Source organism: Gadus chalcogrammus, chromosome 20 (genome assembly GCF_026213295.1).
Source record: "Gadus chalcogrammus isolate NIFS_2021 chromosome 20, NIFS_Gcha_1.0, whole genome shotgun sequence".
Taxonomy (NCBI): domain Eukaryota; kingdom Metazoa; phylum Chordata; class Actinopteri; order Gadiformes; family Gadidae; genus Gadus; species Gadus chalcogrammus.
In genome coordinates this window covers 2,297,847-2,318,149 of record NC_079431.1, presented here as the reverse complement: position 1 = coordinate 2,318,149, position 20,303 = coordinate 2,297,847, and the positions used below count along the sequence as shown (strand labels likewise).

Here is a 20,303-nt window from a genome sequence, read left to right as displayed (position 1 = left end):
TTAATTTCTTTAAGTTCTCTCAACTCATGCCCAACTGATCCACAATTTATTTGGTCGTCTTATCTTTAAAGGGCCCATAGAGTAATAATGGATCATACTACTGCTCCCCAGTTAGGTTTGGCTTGTGACCAAAGGTTGTTTGGGGGAAAGGGAAAATGGAGTTGGCGAGCAAAGGTTGAGTGAGGTGAGAGTTGGCCATTGGCAAACACTCGAGCGCTCTGCCTGTGAACAGGTTCCTCCGGTAGACTAATGTGAAGTACTCATTCCCGCTTCACACATGAGTTCATAGATCAACACGAGTTCTCGCACAAATGCCAGTGGGTGTATTTTCCATAAGCTATGGGTGTGTGGCTTACTGAGTATGCCGTTGTGTAAGATTAGGTGGTCTATTTTACGGACTGCATTCTTTAAAGAGGCTTAATCCTTTGGAGTTTCAATTCAATGCTATGAGTTTGCTTTACTTGTATTCGCTCCTTGGTGACGTCACATCCCCAGAAAGCAGGCATGTGTTAGAAGTTCCACCAGTCCATCTGGTGATAAGGATGACGGTTAAAGCGGCGGTCACACGAGAGCAGAAATACCATAGGAAAGTATCGTTACTGAGGCTTCGTTATCGTATTTATAGAAAATAGTTCGTATACCAGTCATAACAAAAATAACATTGAACTTTAGCCAAGTGTTATTGAGTTAAAAAAAAAGTCCCAAAATGTAAAACAAAAGCATAGATTTCCCTTAAACCAAAGGCTAAACTAGTATTACAGCAGGAGTTGTAGCCTTTTCACCAGGCATCTGGAAACGTTCATCGTCACAAGCTTGAATGCCTTGAAAGACGAAACGTGGAAAGTAATGCTTGAACTATGATTTCATATAGTGAATTCCAATGTGTGTCGAAACTAGAGTAGATTATGGTAGGTTACAAAAGCTAAGACATAAGTGTTACACAATGATCGATTTAGTACAACATGGTAGGCTACTTTTGGCATCATTAATTGTAAATTTGACAGAGCAAATTGGTTGCACGAATACGATAATCATACAACTGTCAATACTGGACCACAGCGCAATGTCTCGTTAAAATAAAAACATGACACCGATAAATTGTGGTGTAGGAAAAGTGTTTATTGAAAGGCCAAAGGATTTAAAAAAAATCGGGTCAGCAAATCGAAGCTTTAACAAAGTAACAGTGATTGAAACGAGTTTCTTAAAATACTAAAATATATATACAATACATATTTGAACGGCAAGGAAGGTTTATATTTACAAACAATATAGGAAAAGAATCTCAATATTAGAAAGCGGTACAAAAGAAGTAAAATATCAAAAATATTACAAGATTTGGGAGGAGAAAGCAATAACTATATAATAGCACTGCTGATCTACATATTCTTAAAGCCGAGTAACTACAAAGTTATTGCATAGTATAATCACTACGATGATAATGCAGTACCATATTAATCAGCGGACGCCGGTTTGTGGTCTTTGCTCTTGGCGTGTGTCTTTTTAGTGCGTGGCACCAGGAACACGCTGCCGTCGGTGGTCTGTTGCAGCGAGTAGTCGGACGGGGAGTAGGGCTTCCCCTCCTCGTCCCTCAGCATGCTGAACACCTGCAGGTACAGCGTGCTCAGCTGGTGCTTCATCTTGCGCAGGCTGCTCCCGTTCTGGCTCCTCTCCATCTGCAGCAGCTCCTTCTCCTCTGTCAGGGAGTCCAGCTCATACTCCAGCCCCACGATGTTCTCCATCTTGCGCTTGCGGCAGTTCTGCGCCGCCACCTTGTTCTTGCCCCGGCGCCGGATGTCTCGCACCAGCGCGAGCTGGGGCTCGTTGAGCTGGTGCTTGGACATGAGCTCGTTGAAGTCGTCCACGGGCAAGTTGATGATCATGTCCACGGTGAAGGGGATGCGGAGCGCCCGGGCCCGCTGCTCGTCCCGGGAGAGACGCACCTCGGAGCGCCTCTTCTGCTTGTCTTTGGTGAACGGGCCCTCGCTCTGTCCGCCCTCTTCCGCGGGCTTGGCGTTGTGCAGCTTGGGCTTCTTGTCCTGCTGGGCCTCCGGCTGCCCCGCCTGGGACAACATGAGCGCACTCTGCTGGAAGTCGTCGGGTTGGAAGTTCAAGGAAAACATCTCGGAGTAATCAGACTCGGCGCTCCCGGGGTTGTAGTCCAAGTCGTCCATGTCGCTGTCGCTGAAACCGAAGGAGCCGTCGCCGTAGACGGACTTCTCTGGGGAGCTGGCGTGGGGGCTGGGGTTCAGAGAGATGCCCGAGTCGGAGTCGGGGACCTCGGCCATGGGCTCCTGCTTGCACCTCTCCAGCGCCTCTCCCAGGGGCGAGTGGCTGTGGGCGTCCGTGGCGTTTAAAGGAGGCTTCTTTGGTAGCTCTGGCAGAATGCCGCTTTCTTTGTGCTCCATCACGTTGGCCTCCACGGCCTCCGGCGGGCAGAGGACGGGGTCGGGGTAGAAGGCATCGCCACAGAACCCTTTGGGGCCCAGGTTGGCGTCCCCCATCATTGGTTCTGGCGCGACCATATCGTGAAAGACTTCCTCGAAGGCGTTGATGAAGGTGGGGGGGCAGGCCTCCACCGGGTTGGGCCCCACGTTGGGGGCGTTTGACAGGGGGTAATATGTATAGTTTCCCTCTTGTACGTCGGGGATGCTCGTGGGAATGTATGCCGATGTCTCCAGGGGGTCCTCCATTTGCAAGTTCAGGCAATGCTGGATAAAACAAACATCTGAATAAGTACAACCCTCAAGCTCTCGACCCTACACAACAACAACAACAGTACAAATGTAATAACACTTCTTTATTTCCAATATGTTATTGTAATACTCTGCACACAAGGGCAAGCGCAGATATCTTGATTGTAGTTTTGTGTCGCTAAGAGGAACTTTTGGAACACTTGACTATGCAAAAAGTAAGACAGTGTCTGCGGCATTTCCTGCCTCAAATGCGCAGAGCTATAAGTCATTCTAACTGCTTACACCAAGGAGTATGTGTGTTACACAAGATGGCTGAATAGATGGGTCCAAAACATAAGAAACTCAAGGCCAAAGTGGAACTGATTCATGTGTTGAAACATCTCCAACCATCCCCCTCTTTGTCTGTAAATGGGAATGGGAAGTGGTGCAAAGACAACATCCCTAAACAAGCATGTGAGCCACAGCATGTCTCAAAGGAAACGCAACTCGGATCTCCTCCACACCAGTACCCTCTGAATAAAGCAATCTATTGAAAGCCTTTTAAGAGTCTTCATGGCAGGACAAACACAGGTGCTGCCCCTATCCCTGCTTACGGGTCTGCTTCTTTCATGTACCAGGGCACGGTTCGTAGCCCTCACTAGTTTGGCCTGCTGACGTCTCTGTAAAGGGTCTGTTGCTGGCAAACGGCTCTGGGCAAGCCAAAGTGTATTTAGTTTAATGTGTATAATCATATGTATTGTTATTATTACATAATTTCCAAAAACTGGTACTGGCCCCTAGCACTCGTACTAAACTAGCACTGTATTTAATATTCAACCAAATCGTCTGTGTCCAGGAAACGTTGTGCAAGCTAGTGTTTTCATAATTGATTTACTCCATGTGAATAACCCCCTGCTGCTCTGGGCGCTCCTGTGGTGAAAACAATTCATCAAGGTGGAACGAGTTGCACCTGGCTCTGTGCGGCACTGTCCCCTTCCAGTGAAAACATCGACATGACGCGTACAAGACGGACAGAAGCCTTCCTCCCTTGTTGTTTTGTATTCGGTTGGTTAATTAATCTATTAGGCTACCAACCAATGGCTGACTGGTATTTATTTATTTGCATTCGCTAAATAAATGAATACCAGCCATTCATCATTCACGTTCACAAACTGTTTGTGGTACAACTAATCAAATTCAATGGCGTGGCAATGTAGCAGGGCAGAAATACAGGAATAGTACCTGCAACTCTGGGAGGGACCACAGCTCCATCCAGGCCTGGTCCATCTCTGGTCCCCTCCTGTCTGCGATGACGGGGGCGGGGGACAGCGAGGCCAGGGGGGGAGCGGGCTGCTTGGAAGGCATGAGGCTGTGGGTGTCGCTGCTGGGGACCGGGGGCACGCTGCTGTCCAGGCAGGCGGAGGTGTCCTATAAATCACACGTCGCACACGTGGCGTAAATCTCGATTAGGATGCAGCAGGCCTTTTCGGAGGAGGGTTGTTGTGACACGACTACATGTGTTAATGCTCTGAAACGAGGCATGGGCCTTACCTCCGCCAGGGGGAACGTCTCTGCCAACAGCTGCATACATTCGTCAAATGACATGGAGTCATCGCCGTCTGGGAAGTTCACATTCTGCCGGGGAGATATGGGTTCAGCGCTTTGAATAAAACATGACGGCACAGACTCTGCATTATGTTTTTGTGGCGCGGATCACGTCAGATAAAAGAAATCCCAATGTCCCTTTGAAAGGCCGAGAGCCTAAGTCAACTGTAACGCAGCCAAGCTCACAGAATGCAAAGCTACAGAGCCACCTGTGCTCTCCCCCTGTGTTGTCTTACCGTGCCCAGGATAAGGTGGTAACCTAGCTACTACCACACGCTAGCATCCAATAGAGCGACAGAGCAGGCAGGGGGGGGGGGGGGAGGAGAGACAGAGCCGAGGAGCCGCCCTTGAATCTCCTAAAATAGACCGTGTCCGCCTCTCCGTGTGCGTACCTGTATCACAACCAGGGGGTTGGCGGTCGCCGGCGGCGGCGCTGTCAGGGCGCTGCTGGCCAGCGGCTTGGGGATGTACTCTCCCGTCTCCTCGTCGAGCTGCAGCTGGTCCAAGAGAGCCTTCTGCTCGTCCCTGAGACGCTGCTGCTTCTTCTCCTCCTCCTGCTCGCTCCGCCGCTGCAGGGCGTGCACCTTCTGCCGGTGGTTCTGGTCGAACACCTCCCGCCGGGCGCCCAGGTCCACGTCCTGCCTCCAGAGGATGTCGATCAGCTCCATGTCCTGGGAGGAGAGAGGCCGCCATTGGGGCGTTTTTTGTTTTTTAAGGAAGGAGAGGAGAGGCGAGGCGCGTCACGAGTCGTCCGCCACCCCCCCCCCCCCCACACCACCCCCTCCACCGTGTGTTTATCTGCAGCAGCGAGAGCGGCATGGCGAGCCCCGATCGGGGAGAGATTGTCCCTGGCTCCCTGCTAGCGCTGGTGCTGTGTGGAGCGTAGCTGCGCCACCCGCCACACCCTGTCCCTCGGTATCGGTGCGTTGTAGGAAACGTAGGCTGTAATGTCATGGGGATCGGGCCTTATGAATAATAGATACGCTTCTCCGTTCTACCCCCCCCCCCCCCCCACCGCGAGGTGTTTCCATAACATACCAGCGACCAACGATGTTGGTGTTTGTACCATTTGGTGAGAGAGGGAGAGGACTCTGGAGTTGTTTATCCTCAGCTGTGTGAGGGCACTGATTATTTGGAATAATAATCTCCTCAGTGGTTTTATAAATTGTGTCTGTTGACAGTATAAGCCGCATATGTTCTCAATTTCAGTCCACCAAGTTAGCACGAAGAGTAAGAAGGTTTACAATATTATTCTATGAATAGATTATATCTATTACATAAAACCGAATGGAGGCTATGTATGGTAGAACTCAAAATAAATAACTGTCCATTTTAAGCATTATCTCTTATATGTTTTGTTTAACGTCAGAATATCAGTGTTTGTATGACTGGAACTTTATATATACCAACATCATACCATGGATGTCACCACTAGGGAGTTAGGACTATAATAAAAGCGTAATAAATTAATGTAATCCACTAAAATGTGTACAGCACCTTGAGCAACAGATGTAGAAGAGTTTCAGACTGTGTATGCAAGTAAGAATAATGTTGATATTTTAACCCCTAGACCACACAGAGAGCATATTTGTCAGTAATATCCAAATACACTTTTGCTTGAACATCAGGGAACATCAGACTGTATTCACAGAAGGAAGTCTTTCACAAGGTCTTTGGATGACGAAACCAAGATATTGGGTCACAGGAAAAGCTCAAGGCATGTGACTTTGACAATACCGTTACAACTATACCGTTTGGTTATGTAAAACAACCATATCAAAATAACGTACTTATTCAATATAGAATCTGGTATTTATTTTTGGGCTGGGGTTAGTAACCTTGGCTTGTGAAGACCAAATTATTACTATATTCTTCTTCTGATGGGAGTCACTGAGGTGAGATTCAAGGCCTAGACACGGTTTCCTTCTACAGCAGTCTGAGCAGGACGGCAAATAAGAACCCCTCACTATCTACTAAGCTCTTACCTCAGTGTTGCATCACATTCTGTAAGAGGACATGACAGTATGAGGATTAAGTGTCACCAAAGCTTCCGCAAATCATACAAAAAACTAAAATAACGAGTGAGAGGGAGTAGGGAGTGCAAGCTGACAACATTTCAGATGGAATGAGGAAGTATCTAATAGTGTCTGGGGATCGGCAACATAAACACCTATTGTGGTCACTGGTCAGCCATGTTTTCTAGACTGAATAACCACATTGTGCCCCTGGTCACATGTAAAATCATACATCACCCCAGGGACTCAATGCGTCCATTTCCTATTTAAGGAACTACAGTGGAAACTCAAAGGATTAATGCACCAGGTTATTAAACAGGCTTTGTGTTTTGAACTTAGAACCATAGTAATTAAATTTTAAACTTTGTATAATTAAGTCGTAGTCTTATGTGTAATAAAACAACAGCATGAATAACATGGAAATTGGAAACTTGGGAAGTTATTATTATGGTAGTGTATCCGGTAAATTAACTGCTGGCAGGCGAACAAGGAAATTGGCGAGAATACAGAAAGTCGGGAATCCAGTGAAACCTTGGACGAGCCTCCAGATAGATCTTCGAACACAACGCATTAATACATGAATAAATAACAATAACATTTTGAGTTTGAGCTAAATGTCTTCTCGGTTGGTTTGGGTTGTTTGGATAACATGGGGGCCCTCCACATGAGTTCACCTGAGACCAGCTTCAGTGGTCATGCACCCTTGAGCGAGGAGGCTGATGAAATACAAGTCCACGTTCAGACCCCCCCCCCCCCCCCCCTCCCCCCGCCCACACACCATTCCAACAACATACAGGCTACCAACAACATATAGCCAAGCTACCTGCCTCAGAGATTAATGCTCAGAGGCCAACATAAACTTTAACCCAGAATATCAACACAGGGATTACAACATTCAGACGTCCCTGGCGCTATGGGCCGATCATAAAACAAGTAGACACACACACACACACACACACACACACACACACACACACACACACACACACACACACACACACACACACACACACACACACACACACACACACACACACACACAGATATCTGATCACATGCGAATGAGCTGTTGAGGGGAGGGGTTGGCTGACAAATATAACTGAAAAGCTGAAAAGCTCTAGAGAAAGACCATCCCGGTTACCATGTTACTGTCAGGCCCACATTGATCCGCTGTCACTTTGTTTTCTTACATAACTTTGTGTTGTAGCAGTCCACAGTATGGAAACGATAGAAACGTCTAGAAGCCCCAAGCCATACCCCTTATTGCTTCGCAGTGTGGGCTAATCCAAGACTGCAATGTGTCCCAATGAATCACGAGGCAGAATACCTTTTAAAATAATTATATGAAATTGTACATCCACTCCAGCTCAACTACTTCCGTTCATTAGTAACGAAGTAGGTCTCCTGACGCCGCCCGGGGAACTGCGCACAGGTTGGGCCTGTCCCGCACCACGAATGTCAAATGGAAATATCCCGGGAAGATCCGACCCATCTGGCTCCCCCTCGCTGGTCCGATAACGGGATCTCCCCATAGGATAACGAGTAGAAGACCCCCACCACCACTGTCCGACCGGCGGCTCTGTATGACAATCATATGACAATCCGCTGCTACGTATTTACCTGTTGACTGGGAAGTATGTCAGGCACCTCAATGTCCATCATCGTGGAGCTCAATGGAAGGGCCGTCTTGTAATGAAATGAAAATGGATTTAATTCCTTAATTTCGGGTCAGAATGGAGACAGACGGAGTCCAGCGCCGTGACACTGAGGAGGAAATATTGCTTCTAATGTAACGAAAATGAACGAAAACCCCTGAGCAGGCTCTAACCCCGCCCATAGGTCGCTGCAGCCAATCACGGGGCTCAAACTAGCAGCGGTGGGATCGTCCCCTCCCCATCGTCCAATGAGACGTTGAGGGGCGGGGCCTGCACCACCAGTCCACTAGGGCGGTGTCTTTAAGCGCCTCTATTATCAGATCTCTCCTCCAGCGCCCTCCCTCCCTCTTCCTCTGTGTGTGTATATATACAATGCTGCCTGCATGTTTACACGGTAGAGCTTGTGCAAAGTTATGTATTTCAACATCTTAGGTATGCCAATAAGACCTATTGATAAAAATGATTCATCAATGAAAAGTAATGAAGTAAAGTAATAAATAAATATCGAGTGATGAAATGCATAAACATCGGCTTAAGTAGTGAGTCCTGGATGAAGCAACGCTAGTTATGTGAAGTTGAAAATAGGCTTACATAGCAACATTTGGTGCGGTGGTTTAGCGACCCCTTCTGGCTACAACGGCCGGGAGCTGGAGGCCTTTGGGCCCCGACGCTCCAGGGTAACGTGTCGCCCTGCGGGTTAACGGTTAAACCGGCGCCTGGTCGCCAAGGCAGTGCACACACTCGAGGGTTTCAGGGGGCTTGACAACATTATACAATTCAACTTTGTGTCTATTCGTTGGCATTTTAATGGGGAATAATTATCCTCAATCGAGATATGGTGTACTTGTGCCAACTGATTGTACACATGCACCGCGTAGCTATGATGTAACTGCTGAATTTGATTTTTGAGATTATACAAAATGAACCCTAAATCCTATCGCTATCGTGTATATTTTACGTGTAAATAGGGGTATGCAATGTAAGAAGTGTGAATGCAATATTATAAAAAGATTTATTTTAAATCATCAAGGTATGATAGACTTGGAGATCTTTTTCTGTCACCTCACCGTCAAGAACATCACACATTTCGTGCAGCCGGTGCAAAGTGCCACTCTGCAAACCCACCAAAAGGCGATAGTAGAAAAAGGCCTATTTTTTCTTTTGCGCGTGCACGGAAGCGCGCTCACGTTTGGCAGCTCCACGTCGACATTCTTCCAGCTGCAGAGAGTGAACCGCACGGGACTGGAGGAAGAAAGGTAGAAGCAGCACAAGGTACCTCACGAATGGTGTTCCGAGTCCGCGTATGGACATCTTACCCAGTGTCCTGGCGCCTTCGCCTTGTGTTCCTGGCATGACACGTAGCCTAATGTTTCCAGGTCTCTCTCTGCCTCTTTTGCCTTTTGTAATCTACTGTAAGCCCTCGTGCTGTGGAGTGCAGCTGGTCTCTCTGCGTCTACCTCTACCAGGTACGGTATACGACTTTTTAAACGGACTTCTAAACATTTACTTTTAGGTGGAGCACTTGTTTTGACGCACTAGAAACACACTTTTGTTTTTTGTTTTGCAATTTCCTCTTTGCACGCTGAAGACTGCTCCATTATCACCGCGTTTAAAGAGGCAAGTGTCCGCAATAACTTTAAACAGTATGGCATAACTTTTTTTTATTGCGTGTATTATGTAGGCCTACCTCATTTGACATATTTGGAGCCATCATTTGCTACATTGTATCTCTTAATTCGTTTCTTTTTGGGGGCGATTACTTCTGGCCATCTTTCAAAAGGTTATTTAATCAACAGGTAGGCTATGGCAGTGGTAGGCTGTAGGCCTGCAAAAGAACACCGATTTAGACCAGTAGCAGTTCTAACAAATCTATTTGGGGTTTCAATAGTGAGGATTTATTCAGGTCAGCTGTCAGACAGCGGCCTAAATGTTTACTCTGCAACCTTGATTATTCGTCAAGGTTGAAGAGGTGAGTATAAAAACAGATCTTTGGTCAACCAACGTGAAGGCCCATACCTTTCCCTTTTCTCATCTGTTTTACTAATCGATGAAAGGAGATAAGTTGCCCTTCCGAGCATAATTATCCGAGGTCTACAAAGGCCTAGTGCTCTGTCTTTTGTTATACCAGTCTCACCATGTACAGTTTGAATTACAACAGCTTTGACTTTTGAGGAGGAGGAGGAGGAGGAGGAGGGCGGTGGAAAATACACTCCTAATGTTGAAAGCCTTCTACAAAATGAATAAAAACGAGATGAAACAAAATACGGCCTTTCAAGTGTTTTAAGTGTTGTGTTTCTGCACCACCACTACAGGGTCAGGGGAGTCCTCAGCCCGCTGGCTGATGCTCTGGAACCGTCTGCTACCCAGCGCCTGTGAGGTGGCACTGTGGCTCCCCAAATAAAGTTCTGTGATACACTCAGACTGTAATTGACGGTAGTCAGTGCATTACAGAACTTTGTTTTGGGAGTAAAGTACTAACCGGGAACCGACCGACCGGCTGGAGTTTGTATGATTGTCTCCCCCAGATGGGACACCGTTGATTTAACATGCCTTTGTGTTTTTTTTAATTGTTTTAAATAAACGTTTGTTCTTGATGCATTGCTGTTGTTTGAAGTATTTTATTAAACGGGTCCATTAATAATGTACTGGTCATTTTGTGTGGCTTGTGATGGCTATAAGTCAGTGGTATCCTTAAGAATGAGTGCCATATGGAAACGGTCACACTTGTCGTGTGTGTCTCGTGGAGGAAAGGCAAACTTAAAAGTAAAATGGCTTCAGGCGAAGGGTTGCCAGGCATTCTACAAAGTGGAGTAGGTTTTCCCCAAAAGCATAGGCTGTGAATTTTTTTTTTTTAAACTACCCAGGCAGGCAGAGTAGGTTTTTCTTTTCTTGGTTCATTTGCCTTGCTACTTTCACAAAAATGTATTATGAGTAGTCAAGGCTGTACTATATGCCAAGGCTTGGGCATCAAATCGAAAAAATTGAAAAGATACAACTTAATGTATAGCTGGTACCTAATGTATAGCTGGTAGCAGAGTGCCAAGTGTCACTTCACATCGCAATGCATGATGGGTGGCGCTGACCTCACGTCCTACCAACATCCAATTCCAGTCGTTACGTCGTGAGATGAGAACGCCTGGAATGCGATGCTCCAAATTAGCGTTATTGGCGAGAGTGGGAGGGACTTTCAGTTACTAAGGTGGGGGCGATAGCAAGGGAGGGACTTCCGACCTACTTCGATATCTCATTTAATTTTGATGGAATCGCTTTATCAAAGTGTTTTCTCCTTGCGTTTTTTTTCTTGACACGTTCTATTTATCCTCACTCTTGGGACTTTTACTGGCGTCCACAGGGCACAAGAAGCAAAATACCGGAAGTTGTATTGTGCTAGACCGGTATAACGTTACAATCCGGGTTCCTCACTCAGACAACATCCCACTGTATGTGCGCCGACCTGAGCCAGCCGCCGCCGCTCCCTCCTTTCACAAATACGGAAGCAGCATGGCGTCGGACGGCAGCAGCAACAGCAGCAGCATCCCTGACAGGCAACAAATCGCCCGGCAACGACTGAGGATAATCGCCGGTCATCTCCAGAAACCCCTGGACCCCTCCGATGGGGACATCAGCGCCCGGGAGTGCAGCGCTCCAGACAAGCAGCCTGGCGACACGACCACCAAATCGGTTCCGAGGCGGAGGTGAGCTGCGACCCACCGGTCTCACTCTCACCGCTGGATGGGCGGAGGGTCCTTCCTTCCGTGGGGGTTCTCGAGTCGGACTTGTGCTCCAGGATCCACGATACAATCACACAAACCCACAAACCCACAGAGATGCGTTGTGTGTGTGCTTTGTTGTGGTGTTGGTTGCCTGGCAGTATTGAGGCTGGCAGCTGTCTGAGCCCCCGGAGCCTGCAGCCAGGGGAATAATGGCTCGCTGTACTGGTGGGTGCGGTTGGACTCCTTAGGTCTGGTGGTATCGCGGTAGGGGGTTCAGGTGATAACATTCATCAGGTAAATCGTAGTTCATTTGAGAGCTGTGCGGATTATTATGAAGGCGTGAATAGTAACGCGCTGTTTGACGTGAGAGTGCCTGGCTTTGGTTTGGGTTTTCGCCTTCGGATTGGTTTGTTATCAAGCGGATGATGTATATACTATATGCTTCTCTACACATACGTTGATGCAGGACTAATGCAGTTATAATGTGTTATTATGGGATGCTTTGCAGTTTCACCCTCTTTGGTTGTCAAACGTGTTTGCGTGTTGGGACTCATTGCGTCTCTTTGCGTCGCAGTTTCGCAGTATCGAGTCGTTTGTGAAGTAAATGTTGTCTATGGATCGTGTTGGTGTGTTTCGCGGATGTTTTGACGTATTACGTATTAACCATAACTTAATTCGTGCAATTCGCAACCGTTGCCACAGATGTCAAACTTTTGCGACTCCTGTTGTGATCTGATTGGCTGAGACGAGCAGTGGTCTGACTTTCCACCCATGAAGGGCTGGATCAGTTCTGACGGGGAGCAAATGTGTGCTGACATCTAGCGTCAGACTGGGAACAACAGTTTTCCAGGACATATCCAGATTGTATACAATTCCCAATAATGTAATTTAACATTTCTTCATGTAACATTACATGACATGACATGAGGATTAGTCCCTTCGGCATGTTGCGTATTGGATGACATTGGGGTCCCAGCAGAAGGCACACAAACTTTCTGCCTCAGGGTTTGTTTACATATTTTAATCCGGCTGAAACAATGGGCTCACCCGGCGATGACTGATAAGTTACGTGAAAACATTCACAAGGAAGTTTTGATTTGTTATCCTAAATATGAAGAAACTATAGGAATTTGACTATAAGAATTTGACAGTTATGCTACGTCTGCGGACAGGACAACAAGTGGCCATTGTGTGTCTGTCAGTAGGAACAGCAGAGTTGTGTTCGTGTTCAGCCGTTCTCTCTGTTTGCAATAGAGAGATTAGTTGTGTTGAGGCTCGTCCATTCTGTCTGTTTGTAATAGAGCTGTCATGTGTGTAGTTTGGTTTCATTGGTTGTCGTTCATTTATTGTCTTGCCTAATAGAAATACTTCAAAAGATTATCCAGCCATGTTATGATCACCTTAGAAACCACACAACCGTTACACAAGCTTCTATCATACATCTTTAAACCTGTTTCTAGTCGTGCTGGTCCAGTCTAGATTTCAGAATGATAAGCTTTTGGTATTTTTAAACAATTGCAATGATTTGCTGGGCTATGCATAAGTTAGTCACAAGTATTTTTGTTATTAATGTTGATTCATATGTCCTTGAGGCTGTACAATACAAGCCAGTTCGTAGTGCTTTGAGAAGTGTGTTACCTATGTTTCCAGCCGTTAAACAGAGATCTCTACTGTTCCATAGCATCCTCTTGGTAACCTTTCACCTACGATGGGGAAGTGATTCACGCCTTCCTTGCACCAACGGTTTTGTACGTGTATGTGTGTAATTGTCGCTCTATCGTACAGCTTGAGGATATGTGTTGCCGCCCGGTGATGGGCTTAGTTCAGTCGTTTTCTTTAAAGACTAAATATTCTTTATTAATCCCGAGCAGGGAATCTGGGAATTCCTAAATGCTTAAATTGATATGATAGATAAGGGGAAACTAGACTTTCCTTTATAGGTGGGCTTTGTTGATCGATTCTCAGTCAGTAGCAAACTAAACTAAGCACATTTGAGGAGGCAGTTATAGAAAACGTAATGTCCATACATGCTCCTTTATTTGAGTATGTTAATGAAGTGCAACTGTTACATTTAGAAGGGTGAGCTTCTATCATACACCTTTTAAACAGGTTTCTTCCTCCCTGTTTGTTTAAATTGTTTAGTCGTACTGGTCCAGTATAGATTTCGGTGTGATAAGCTTTTGGTATTTCTAAAGAAGTTGCAATGAATTGCTGTGACACACATGCATACATACATATGTATGTATGTAACACAGATCTATACTGTACGATAGCATCCTCCATTACCTCTCGCTCACGATGGGGAAGTGAGTAATGCTTCCCCTTCCAGTAACTGTTTTGCAACAGTAACCACTATTTGTAATCCAAATGTCCCACTATCGTACGATAGCTACATGAATACATGTTGCAGGGGATACTACTTTATTTGAGTGCTAACATAATTTCCTCTCGGGTCCCAGTGTTACTGAGTGGTACTAACCTTGAACAAGGTTAAAATTAAAAAAATATCCTTGGGGAACTTTTAATGTGTTAATGTGACTTCTTAAAATCATTGTCCTTTCTCGTTTTAATCATTGTGACTTTATCACTTTAACGCGTGCCAATCGGTTCTCTTAAATTCGTCTCTGCAGGCAGGAGGTGATGAAGTGGAATGGCTGGGGCTACAGTGACTCCAGGTTCCACTTCAACAAGAAAGGCCAAGCAGAGTTCACCGGCAAAAGGTACACAGAGATATCTCGGTCGATTCCTGAAGGGCTTAAATGTTAGAATGCATCCTGGGAGTTTTTTGGCGGCGATTCTCAGCCATATCGAGAGGAGATTTGTATTGCTGTCAGTATTTTGTATTTGTTGTATTTGTATTGCTGTTTACACAGACCACCTTTACATTTTCATCCCTCCTCTAGCACTCTACACTTTCAGCCCTCCACAATATGAAGCTACTGCCATCTAGTGGTTGACATTTGAATTGCTCGTCCAGCCATAAAAGTCTGGGCTTCGAATTTCCCGTAACTTAAGAATTGTGTTATGCTTATTCATAGCTACTCTTCTTTCGAAGGCTATGATTGGCGCATGATACCACCTGAAAGAAGCCTATTGTCTCGGTGATTCTTTAGTGGTCGAATGTAGTTAAATTCTCAGTGATTCTTTAGTGGTCGAATGTAGTTAAATTCTTCGACGAAAACAAAGTATGGCTCCTCTCTCTCCGTCCCCTGCTCTATTCCCCCGTCCTGGTTTCCCAAAACAAAGGCAGAGACTTTGCCGTGCCCTCGCTCTGTAATCACACCGTGTGACCTTAGAGCAGACGGCCTTGGATGCCAGACAAGTAAACAAGAGGTACGAAGTGCGTATTTGGTGCGTCAAGCTGCCATTTCAGCTGAAAAGACGGGCCTCGAACACCGCTGGGTTTGTTGGCCGTTTTCTCGACGGAAAGTCTGGGTGGGCCGCATGCAATAACAGTGGCCCGGATTGAATGAAAGAATAAAAACTCCACTACACTCCTCCTCCTCCTTCTCCTCCTCCTCCTCCTCCTCCTCCTCCTCCTGATGCGATAGAGGCTTTTTTCATTAAAGAATGTGTTCCTCCGTCCTGGACACAAAGGCCGGCCACTGTCCCCCGACGGCCTGCCCAGCCTGTGCCAGCAGCTCAATTATACAGGGCTTGGCTGGAGCCATCGCACGGACGGCGCTGTCGACCACAGCCTGGCCTGCTCTGATAACGCCCTTGGGCTGCGACTCCTACACTCTTCTCGTTCTTATTACCCAGCCTGGGCTCCAGCCTGGGCTCCAGCTCGCTGGGGGGGCGAGCCCGCTTCAGAAGGAGGCATGGGGAGGATTCATGAGAGGCTTTCCTCAGGCTGGGAGCCGGGCCCGACCGAAGGCTCGGCTGCTGGGGTTTTTAATTCCTATTAACGGCGTGTGTTGACCTTAACCTTGCGTTGCCTCCGTTCCAGGTATAAGCTAAGCGGGATGATTATGCCAAGTTTGAAAGAGTGGTTCGAAGGAACGTTTGGAGCCAACGTCCAGCATAAAAGCTTTGCATCAGTGAGTGCTTGTTCCTTTCCCACATGCCTCTTGCTGTCATTCTTCTGAATGACGTGTTCAGTGCACACGTCTCCCCACCCCTCACACCACTGCCTTTCCTGTATTCATCTACATTCACACATTTACATTTAGGTAATGTAGCAGACGCTTTTATCCAAAGCGACTTACAATGTGTACATTTATCAGAAAAATGAGAAACAAAAAAACATCGCTGTTGGTACAGTAAGGATGTTAATCGAACCAAGTGCCAAGCACTAGAAATTGTTATGTTAACCCATTCCCCGTATACCACAAAGGTGGCTAGGATAAGATGCTACATGATGCTAAGTACTATTTTTGAGTGCCAGGACGTACAACATACAATAAGAGTGTATATTAAGCTGCAGGAGGTACACCATAAAATAAGTACGGAAGGGGGTGGGGGGGGTAAGGGCGAAGACTATGCCGAGTTTAGGTGAACTCTGAACAAAGGGTTAGTCTTCAGTGGGTACAGTAACCAGTATACAGTAACAAGTGAGTATTCATCTAACTGTCGCGTTCCTCCAGGCGGTCCCGAGCCCCGGGGCGGTGAAGCCCCCCGCCCTGAACCAGGCCTTCGTGGAGGGGGTCCAGACCACGGGGGTCCCCTTCTCCTCGGACGCAGAGGACCGGGTCTTCCGGGGCCACGGTGAGACGGGCGGGGCCCGTTAAATACCCCCATGACACTACACCGTCGTCGCTCTCACTGTTGCCTCTTTTTTTTCAGCTTCTTTGGTTCCTCAGTGGTGATCTTTGTTCTCGAAACCTGTGTTCTCTCCCTCCAGGACACTGCGTGCACGAGATCTTCGCCCTCCGAGAGGGCAGGGTGGGACGGGTGCCGGACATGGTTGTGTGGCCGAGTGAGTTGGAGGAGGAGGGTGGTGTAGGAAAAATGGCGTCTCTGTCTCTTTTAAAAAAAAAAGAAAAGAAAAATAAGTTATGCTTGGTTACTTTTTTTCTCCTCCCACGCGGCTCAACCCGCCGCTCCACGCACGCGCACGTCTCCCAGGCGGTGGGTGTGATTTAAAGGGTTAATCTGTGCAGAGGCGAGGGGGTTTTTAATATGCATGAGAGCAGGATTAATAAGGAGCGTCGGGGGGGGGGGGGGGGGGGGGGGGGGGGGGCGACACCAGATACTCCGCGCCGGGCCAGGAGAGAACAACCATGAATTATGGCCGTGAGATTGGTTCGCCCGTCGCTGTTAGGGGCTGCTGCTGCTGCTGCTTTTCTTTTTTTCCTAATCGTAAATGAGTGGAGGTTGATGGCCGGGAGTTGATTAGCAGGATTCTCAGCAGAGGCTGGCGGATCCGCGGGCTGGAACTGTAAACATTATTCGGAACAACAATGAATTCAGATTGTTCATTTTTTTTCAGTTTAGTTGTCCAAACCTCTTTCTTTCTTTTTTTTTCTTTTTTTATTTTTTTTTGCTTCCAGCGAAACTCAAACAAACTCAACAAAAAACCAAGTTAAACTCTAACCGTGTGACTGTTTAACTATCTGATAAATCTCGACGGACTCGTGGCCGTGCTGCATTCCTTGGGTCTGCTGCGGCAGGGAAGGTTAACGGGGGGATTGAAGTTGAACCCACTGAGCGGTAGGCACCGCACCAGAGGCGTGGACTCGCTGCCCCTGCTGCTTTTAATATTTCTAATGAACGATCTACATCCCAGTAGCTCCTCCTGGCCTATAAGGAGGGTACTTCAACTCGGGCACCACGCTAGATCAGGGCTTGGGACCCTCTGGCCCCAGACCGTTGGATCCGGACTACGAGGCAGTACATAAAAACACACACAAAATTAATCAGGAAAAGTAATTTCAAGAGAGCAATTAATTCCCTCCCACCGGATATAACGGGCGGATTTCTGTCTTTGACACTTAGCCTTTGGTTTTATTTAATTAATAAATGTACACACGATCCCAACACAAGCGTTACTGTCATCAAGTGACTCGTCTGGTGGCTAGTAGCACTGTGTTCTGGAGGGGCGAAGCCTTTGCACCAAATCAGCAAAATGTGTTTTTAGAAAAGAGGCCAATTCCTCGGTGAGCGCCCGAAGCTCCCTGCGTCGGCCGAGCGGATCCATGTGGGCGACCACGGACGCTAGAGAGAGAGAGAGAGAGAGAGAGAGAGGGGACGTGGGAGCCCAGGTTGGCCGCAGCCGAGTCCCCATCGATCCAGGGCATCCCACCTCGCAGTCACAAAGACGTTGGCTTCATGCTCCCTGGCTCTGTCTCAGAGCCCAGCGATGCCCCCAGGCAGACAAGAGGCACCTTCAGCCACGCCGCAGCCCCCCCCCCCCCCTGCCCCAGCACCACCGCGCCCTTTCCTCCACGTCGCCCGGCACTGATGGCAGCTCAGGCCCTATGCATTTATTTATAGTCCATACCGGAGCCCTGGGCCGATCTGTCCTTGGGTTTCTCTCCGCTGCAACAGGTGTACACCGTGGGATGTGATTCAGGGCTGGTTCCATTTAATCGCTGTTACACAATGAAAAATGATAGCGATGGTTATTTTCTTTAACGATGTGTCTCATTGTCACGGTGGGTCTCTTTGCACTTTGCAGACTGCCACGACGACGTGGTGAAGATCGTAGAGCTGGCGTGCAAGCACAATGTTTGTTTAATACCATATGGTGGTGAGTAGTTGTCTATTGCGTTTGCTGTTGCTTGTCTATTTAATCGTTAAGAATGTGGAATTGACACATGCTGTTAGGTGTGTGTGTGTGTGTGTGTGTCTCTTTAAATTTCACTGGCCCATAATGTCGAGTGCGCAGTTAATTCCTTTACTTATAAGATCATAAATATCCCTCTGGATAAGTGGGTTTGCTACCTGCTATGCAGAACAGGGCGTGGCTCCCTCCTACCCACGAAATGAAGCCCTCAGGGCGAATGTGGTGAAGGAATAAAAGCAACAAAGAGAGGAACAGGTTCATAAAGCAGACACAATGGAGGGAATGGCTGCCAGGGAATATCAGGCACATCAAACGCAACGCAGTGAGATGGATGGCCTCCCATTCCTCCGACACTGCCCCTCTCACCTGCCCTCTCCATCCCTCCTCTGAATCCGGCCTCTACATCCCAATAATATACGGTCATATACCTGGATAGATCATTTGGAGAGTAGTGGCCGCTTTGTCTTGTCTGTGCTGCTGTGGTTGCTCCTGTTGTCTGTATATCATCATAAATACGTCACCACATATTTGGATGTAGAACGCGCGGAACGTTTAGTGGCCGCTCTGTCTTGTCTGCCGTCACCTTCGGTCTGTGGCTGTGTTGTTTTGTTCTCCCTTCATCATCCTAATTGTATCATATATGTATCACTTGGAGGAGGTTAACGAACTGCGTTACCTTAGCCTGCTGCTAATGTTGGTGGTGTGATGTTGTGGCTGTCGTACACATCATCATAAACGCTTTCAATCGTATATCCGGAGGTGTAATCCCCAGCGTTTAGCGACTGCTTTGTCCCGTCTGCTGTTGATGTGGTCTGATGTTGCGCTGTTGCCTCGCCCAGGTGGGACCAGTGTCTCCAGCGCTCTGGAGTGCCCCCTGGAGGAGACGCGCTCCATCGTATCCCTGGATACCTCTCAGATGGTAAGCAGTCGTCGAAAAACCACTCTTCATCACTACATCACGGCGCCACAATCGCAACGACGGAGTGTGAATCATCGCGTCTGTGTTCTTGTGTCTTTTCGCTTATTGTTCAATAAGTAATAGTGAAAGTCTTTGTGGTTACGCGGGGTTGTTTGCTGCGCTCCAAACGTTTGTGTCGTGACAGACATGGCGAAGCAAAGTGGTCACCCACCTAAATCACGGTTTAAACCTAAATCAGGGTTTACCTCCGTTGACTTGGGATTCGAAACCTATCACGATAGCACACGACGACATCGTGATACGCAAGTATTTCTTCAAACAAATGATTCGCAATTTCATTTCACACCGAAAACCGGGATATGCTCTTTGGGTAATCGGCCAATCACGTCGACGACCAATTAGAAACAGGAACACGCGTTTCCCTCCGAGACGAGGCCGTGTCTTCGTCTCCCGTCTCTCTCCGTTTGAAGTGAGGCCTGTCCATCGGTTATATTTACGAGCCATCTGGACTCCGCCAGTCCACCATTTTGGCGCGGATCCGACACGGACGCCGTTACCGTGTGGCGGGGGTCAGGGGGTCAGAGAGGAGGGGGTTCCAGGGGTGGAGGAGGGAAAGGGGGGGTGCAGGGGGTGGGGGGGGGGCGGGGGAGCAGATGAAAGGAGCGGCTTGGCAGGAAAGGCAGATCTTTTACGGCCTTCTGGAGAGTTATTGATTCCAGGTGTGGGGGGGAGGGGTTAGGGTTAGGCCGTTAAAGGGGGGGGGGGGGGTTGTGTCGGGTTGAATGGTACATGACTGTTAACCTTAAGGGACCGGGGTTACTTGTGTTAGCTAGCCTTAACCTTGCACCCCCCCCCTCCCCCCTCTCCACTCTCTCCCATGTTCCCCCGACATATCCGTCCGTCTCCGTGAGGTAAAGCTTCTCCTATCCCAGGATCATTGTTTGACCATGCGGAGGGAAACCGTGTGTTTTAAATACAATCTCTCTCTCTCTCTCTC

The 20,303-nt window shown here is 47.7% G+C and overlaps 2 protein-coding genes across 2 annotated transcripts; one reads left to right on the top strand and one right to left on the bottom strand.

Annotated features, from left to right (window-relative positions):
* Nucleotides 1-20: 20 nt before the first annotated feature.
* nfe2l2a (nfe2 like bZIP transcription factor 2a) lies at nucleotides 21-8,080 on the bottom strand. The gene is made up of 5 exons (XM_056579448.1): nucleotides 7,913-8,080; nucleotides 4,670-4,948; nucleotides 4,224-4,307; nucleotides 3,915-4,100; nucleotides 21-2,708 (listed from the first exon to the last, which is right to left on the bottom strand). Exons 1-5 carry the CDS (start codon nucleotides 7,952-7,954, stop codon nucleotides 1,452-1,454), a joined length of 1,848 nt encoding a protein of 615 aa, XP_056435423.1. The 5' UTR covers nucleotides 7,955-8,080; the 3' UTR covers nucleotides 21-1,451.
* A 3,163-nt stretch (nucleotides 8,081-11,243) lies between these two features.
* Nucleotides 11,244-19,464, top strand: agps (alkylglycerone phosphate synthase). The gene is made up of 7 exons (XM_056580259.1): nucleotides 11,244-11,642; nucleotides 14,291-14,380; nucleotides 15,610-15,700; nucleotides 16,247-16,367; nucleotides 16,504-16,578; nucleotides 18,280-18,351; nucleotides 19,227-19,464. The coding sequence occupies exons 1-7, from the start codon at nucleotides 11,449-11,451 to the stop codon at nucleotides 19,424-19,426; spliced, it is 843 nt and encodes a 280-aa protein (XP_056436234.1). The 5' UTR covers nucleotides 11,244-11,448; the 3' UTR covers nucleotides 19,427-19,464.
* Nucleotides 19,465-20,303: the final 839 nt, after the last annotated feature.

Coding starts and splice junctions, on each gene's coding strand:
- agps (XM_056580259.1), top strand. CDS start 11,449: ATGGCGTCGGACGGCAGCAGCAACAGCAGCAGCATCCCTGACAGGCAA. Junction 14,381..15,609: donor GCAGAGTTCACCGGCAAAAG/GTACACAGAGAT, acceptor CCTCCGTTCCAG/GTATAAGCTAAGCGGGATGA. Junction 16,368..16,503: donor CCGGGTCTTCCGGGGCCACG/GTGAGACGGGCG, acceptor CTCTCCCTCCAG/GACACTGCGTGCACGAGATC.
- nfe2l2a (XM_056579448.1), bottom strand. CDS start 7,954: ATGATGGACATTGAGGTGCCTGACATACTTCCCAGTCAACAG. Junction 4,101..4,223: donor AGACGTTCCCCCTGGCGGAG/GTAAGGCCCATG, acceptor TGTGATTTATAG/GACACCTCCGCCTGCCTGGA. Junction 2,709..3,914: donor GGTCCCTCCCAGAGTTGCAG/GTACTATTCCTG, acceptor TGTTTTATCCAG/CATTGCCTGAACTTGCAAAT.